We start from the raw sequence: 5,973 nt of genomic DNA on the forward strand, positions 1-5,973 counted from the left end.
CTGGACCCCGCCCCCGCCCCCGCCCCCGCCGGAGACAAACGCACTGTCCTTGTTCCCCGTCATTTCTTACGGGTTCGACTTACACCTGGGAATATGAGCATTTGGTGAAAACGGTTAATAACAGCAATTTTCTGGATCCCGTATCTGGAAAATAGAGCTCTCTCCACCACATGCACACACCCCGTTCTGTTACGTTCTGTATGTATTTGCACTGGATCCATTTTAAATTTCCAACCGCTGCATGGGAATTCTCCAGGACAGGCGGCTGTGCTTGCTGCAGCCTTTCCCGGGGGCGGGGTGGGGGGCGGGGAGACGCAGCATATTCTGTCGGGGTGGGGGGGGTCAGGGGGGGATGCATCTGACAGAGGCAGAGCGCACCGTGCTGCTTGCTGGGACCCCGCTCGATGGGGGAGCACATGTCCTTTCTTCCCGTCCGCGGCTCTGGTTTAGTTCCAGTCTTTGGGCTTCTGAAGGCGAGGCCTGGTGAGTGACCACGCAGCGGCTAGCTCTGGGAGCCTGCAGGGGCCTCCCTTTTTGTAACCCCACTTTCCTGCGGGCTCCGTTTAAAATTCTAAGCATTCGGTCACCTCCGTTCAGAATAGCGGTTTCCTCTGAGGTCCCAATCCGCAGGGGAGGAGCGAGTGAGCAGGGAGGGGGTTCGCATGGGCACCTCAGACACGCACGTGGGCCAAAGGTGGCCTCTCAGCCATGGGCGATGGGGGAGGGCTGACGCTGGGGAAGAGGGCAGGCCGCGGGGTGGACAGTGGCCCGCGGGGGGCGAATCTCGGAGGTCAGGTCTGGAGAGGCGAGTTTTCAGTGGAAAGAGGAGGAGGAGAAGGGATTTCTAAGGGTGTAGAAACCGGCCCAAGATGGAACTAGGAATAAACCGCTCAAGCTGGAGGGGGGGCCTTTCTCTTCTGCACCCCGAAATCCCACTCACAGGGACCAGGCAGAGGTCCACGCACTCCACAAAAATGCGGTTGCGAACCACATACCCGCCCGTTCATTAAACGGCAGTGAGTGGCTATGATACATTCTACCAGAGAAGAGGGGCTGGAAAAGGAATTCGTAGCATGACTTGCACAGGTGACGTTTCTTAAGCCCCGTCACTCACACTGCTCCCTGCGGAGCAGGCACGTCAGTCGTCCTTGAACCATCTCGGGGCTTACGGTCAGGTTTCAAGGTCGTCCAGGCAGACGCCCGGGAGCAGGCGAGTCACCCGCTGTCAGCTCTGATTATTCTCGTCCTAATTCTGCTATCGCTCGTTCCCCCGTTCTCGAGGCATAGGGTATGGACTCGTTCCCAGGCTTTTCATACATTTTTTTTTTTCTTAATTATTTTTTAAAACGAAATCTCAGTGTCAACCATTCACTTTCCATCTCCCAAAGAAAAAGCGAGTGGGTGAAATGGGTGGAGAGAGTCAAAAAAAATAGGCACAGACGTCCCGTGACGAGACAGGTAATTAAGTCCCGGGGGGCGGGCGCAGCGCGGCCGGGCTCGTCGGTCCTCAGCGTTCTCGTCGCGAGAGGAAACAGTTCTGGAGCTATGTACGGTGACGGAGGTCGTTACACAGTGTGTATAAATACCGATTATCGCGTCGTACACCGGAAAGTAATACGGCGTTATATGTCGGTTTTACCTCCATAAAAAATGAGTAGTTAGCAAACGAAGCCAGAATCTGTTGACAATTAATTGGAAATTCTGGTTGGTTTTTATTCGACATTTGCCATAGTCGCGGGCGCCCCGAAAGGCTCCGCGGCCCCCTCTCAGCATCTTAAGTGCGACGGAACACGTGTTTAGCCTTTAGGGTGGTTGGGGTTTCATGTTATTCACCTTTTTATTTTTAATTGTTTAGGGATCACCACCACCGAGCGTTGGACCTTACTACGAAAATGGTGGATACCAGCCCGACAGTCTGTATCCCCCGCGACCCACTGTGGTCCCCACTGCCTTCTCGGTGTATCCGGCTCCATACTACCCGCCCACGGTACCCCAGTACACCCCGAGGATTCCGACGAGCGCTTCGACACCCGCCAGCCACGTGCAGCCCAAATCCCCGTCAGGGACACTGTGTACCTCAAGTAGGACCCTTTTTGTATTTGTTTCCTATCACGGGCCCCGAGTTTGGGGTCCGCCTTCTCCGGTGGGCTCTCTGTCCCCACCCGCTCCGTGGCCACCTGTCCTCAGCTGCTGAGGCTGGTCTGTCTCACAGGCCTCCCCCTTTCCCTCCGCTGTGTCCAAGCCGTTGGCCGGGGGGTGTCATCTCCTGCCCAGGGCCCTTTGGGAGTCTCTGGGCTTCCAAGGTCCACACATGCCCTTAAGCGCCCGGTCCCAGCGTTGTCTGCTCCTCCCAGAGGTCCCGCAGGAAGGCCTCGCTGGCGCGTTTCCGGCCCGTGTGGTTTGTCTTGAGTGAATGGCGGTCCAGCGCCCTGGCTTCAGCAAGTCATGCCGCAGCTGCTCGCTCAGCATTAAGGGTTCGGTGACCGAACAGCTGGAGTGGCTGCTCCCAGAGGGTCTGTGGCTTCGCCTGGGCTTTACCGACATCGACGGACGCGAGCGGGCCTCAGGGCGGGCCTGGGGGTGCCAGCCACGTGTCCTGTGCTTAACACGCAACCCCCCGTCTTATACTCTCTCGTTCATCTGCCGTCTTTGCATTTTGCTTTGTCTCCTCTCTCCAGACCCCTTTTCCTCGTACCCCCTGAATCTCAGCACAGGCGAGTTTAAGTGTTGACAGCTGTGCAGCGAGGGAGGGAGGTGAGGCCACAGGGGTCGCATACGTGGTGACAGAAAGCAGTCGAGCTCCGGGCGGCGGACACACGATGCGATGTCTATTTGCCTCACTGTTGAAGTGTACACTTGAAACATATTGGATTTTGCTAATCGATGTCACCATAAAGAAAAAGAAAACTCTGCGGGCGGATCTAGGGCAGCGATGGACCCCTACAGCTGATGCCAGGACTTTTGCAGAATTGTGCAGGGGCTACACCAGTTAACGGTTTTGCGACAACCTTTTAATTCTGTTTTGGGGGACGTGCATACGTGCGTACACAGCCTGTGCTGTTAAAGACGAATAGCAAAGTGAATTTCCGTGTGTCCACCGCACCATAAATAATCAAGGTGATCGTCCCTGCGCTGTTGGAGGCCCCCTTGGCACGGCCCTCCCCGGGCCGGTCATTCTGGGCTGTCACTCTGCGTCTCTGCCCAGGGCTTGTCCCCGCTTCCCTCAGCCTCACGTGGCTCTTCCATCCTGGGCCCACAGCTGTCTGGTGGTGGTGGCCTGTGGCGTTGATCGAGCTAGTGCTTCTCATCGCGGGCGATCTTGATCCCCAGGGTTATTTGTCTGGAGACAGTTCTAGTTGTTTATAACTACGGAGAGGGGTACTGTCTCCTAGGCAGGTGCCAGGGACGCTGCTGAACATCGCACAGCGTACAGGACGCCCCACAACCAAGGAGGATCCGGCCAAGACGTCGGCCGTGCCGAGGCGGAGAACCCTGCTCTTGGCCAGTCACGCGGTGGCAAGGAAGCCCCGTGAAGAGGGCTGAGGAACCCCTGACACTGTGCCCGCCCCCTGCAGAACGGGACAGTGGTCAGTCACCAGGGGGCCCCTCTTGAGGGCTGCACCCTCAGCGGGTGGTACTTACACCAGCGACCATGTGACCCAGGCCGACACAAAGAGCCCACCCGCCCGACACACACGTTTCTAAGTTTCCAGGGCGGAGACTTGGTCAGGACCGGCAGTGGGACCGGAACACATAAACCCCCAGTCAGTTGCTTTTATGAGAGAGGAGCGTGAGCCGACACACGTGATTTTGCACTATCAAACTGCCCTTCGAACTCAAAAATAGCTTGCCGAACTTACCTAGTATTATTTTCGGGACATTCCATTGGCTCATAACATATAGAAATGTATATATTTTGTAAATGTAATGTTTGGCCTTGGAAGTACTTTTTAAAAATAATATATGATTTTCAGAGTAGTTTCAAACTGACAGAAAACCTGAGTGTCGTGGGTTCCTCGTACCTCCTTCTGTCACCCCGAAAGTTTCCACGGTCGTCTTACCTTATTACGGTGTATTTATTACAGTCGACGAGCCAATTGTGATACAGTCTCATTAACTGAAATCCGTAGTTTTGAATTCAGATGATACTCTTTTCATTATCTATTCTATTGGTTCGGACACATGTATAATGACGCGTGTCCATCATTATAATATCACAGAGAGTAGTTCCACTCCCTAAAAATGCTTGGCGCTCCACCTGCTTCTCCTTCTGTGCCCCCGACGCCGGGCAACCACGGATCTTGTTATTGCTGTCTCCATAGGTCTGCCTTTTCCAGAAGGTCCTGTAGTTAACACGGCACATTATCAAACTGCGTGTAGCTGTGTCAGAGCCTTGACGGGTGTTTTGTGAGTTAAGTAAATAGCACCCATCAGAAGATTCCCCGTCGGGAGCGCAGGGAACACTCTTGGAGTTAATGTATCCGTTCGCTTTGGGCAACGGTCAAACGCGTTTCACATCGCATCACAGTGGGCACACGTCGTAAAGTTTGATATCTAGAGAACGGACGGTCGACAAGCCTGTGATGCAATTAGTTGACACCAGAAATGGTAGAACCGAACCAACAGTAGATGCAATTGATGATGGTGAAGGTAAATGAATAGCGATTTATAATTAAACCCGACAGGAGATGCAGCTGCAAACCGGCACCAGGTCAAGTTTGAACTGGCCAGACATCGATTACAAAATGCTTGTCCACCAAGGATGGAACCAGTCGTTCCACTGCCCACGTGCTCCTGGCGACAGCTGGGCAGATGGCGGCTCAGCGGGAGGCCGAGACTACCCGATTTAACATGCCTTAACTCACCAGGCAGGCTGTTTTATCTCAGATAAAATGGCATACGGCGAAGCCACCGGAAGGAAGGAATTATCCTCGGCCCATGAGTGAACCTGCTCATTTAGAATGTCCCCTGAGAGGGCTGCCTGCCTGTGACAATCAGTGCGGGCTGAGTTCTGATAAGGTGGCGAGGTTGCCCTGGGCACTCCGCAGACCAGACCAGACCAGACCGCAGACAGTGGCCTCACCTGTGAGCTGCTTAGAACTGCAGCTTCCTGCCGTGCCGAAGGGCGAAGGGCGGGGAACCTGGCTGACAGGCTCCCCCGTCATCTCTAAACCTGTTTGAGAGCAGACTGTGGAATTCGCAGAATGCGGTAACAAATCAAAGAGGCCGGGCTTTGAGCCCTCGACAGATGGGCCAGCTCTGGTCCGTCCGCCCCAGAAGCTGAACTTCCCATCCGGTTGACTTCCAGAAATACAGCTGTGCACGCGTGGACGCAGCGAGCCCCTCATGCGTTTCCTGTGCTGCCCGGTGCCCCTCTGTGTAAACCGGGGCTGGCGGATCTGTTCAGATGCCCCCTCCAGGTCCGCCCCCCACCTTTCCACTCCCTTCCCGGGAAAGCTCCCAGGAGCACGGGGCCGCAGCTGCATCCACGGGCATTGCCGGGCTGGGGGTGCCTGGCACCCTCCTCTGAACCCCGGTGCCACTGCCTTACGCTCTGGCCTACAGCGGCACGTCGGTTTGTTCCGACTAGAGAGCATGGGTGACCTTTTCCAACGGCCCTTTTAAAAAAAATCTGAAATGTTCCCACCCTCAGACCAAGGGGCCAGTGTGAGCACTGCCCAGGAGAGCCTCCCTCCGCCACGGGCACGTTCTGCGTGTACGCCGTCCAGTATGGCAGCCACCGGCCACCGGTGACCATGGAGCCCATGAATCTACGTAACTGTTTAACACCGTTCGACCGCTGTTAATTGAAGTGCAAACAGCTGCGTGTGGCTAGGGCTGGAAGAGGACAGTGTGGGCGTCTCCTGTCCACGCACTGACAGCCTTGGGTGGGACGATTTAGTCTCGTGCCTCGAGTACCACTGACTTGGAGGTGATCGTTTTGGGGACATTCTGATTATTTTGCCTACGCGT

General features: G+C 55.4%; 1 protein-coding gene across 1 annotated transcript in view; it reads left to right on the forward strand.

The window, feature by feature from the left end:
• Window positions 1–5,973, forward strand: part of TMPRSS2 (transmembrane protease, serine 2) — a 36,199-nt gene that overhangs the window by 16,737 nt on the left and 13,489 nt on the right. Inside the window, exon 2 of the mRNA XM_023538199.1 lies at window positions 1,856–2,081. Within this exon, the coding sequence (XP_023393967.1) occupies window positions 1,856–2,081 (226 nt within the window). The remainder of the gene's footprint in view (window positions 1–1,855; window positions 2,082–5,973) is intronic.

The sequence above is a fragment of the Pteropus vampyrus genome, unplaced genomic scaffold, assembly GCF_000151845.1.
Source record: "Pteropus vampyrus isolate Shadow unplaced genomic scaffold, Pvam_2.0 Scaffold214, whole genome shotgun sequence".
Classification (NCBI taxonomy): Eukaryota; Metazoa; Chordata; class Mammalia; order Chiroptera; family Pteropodidae; genus Pteropus; species Pteropus vampyrus.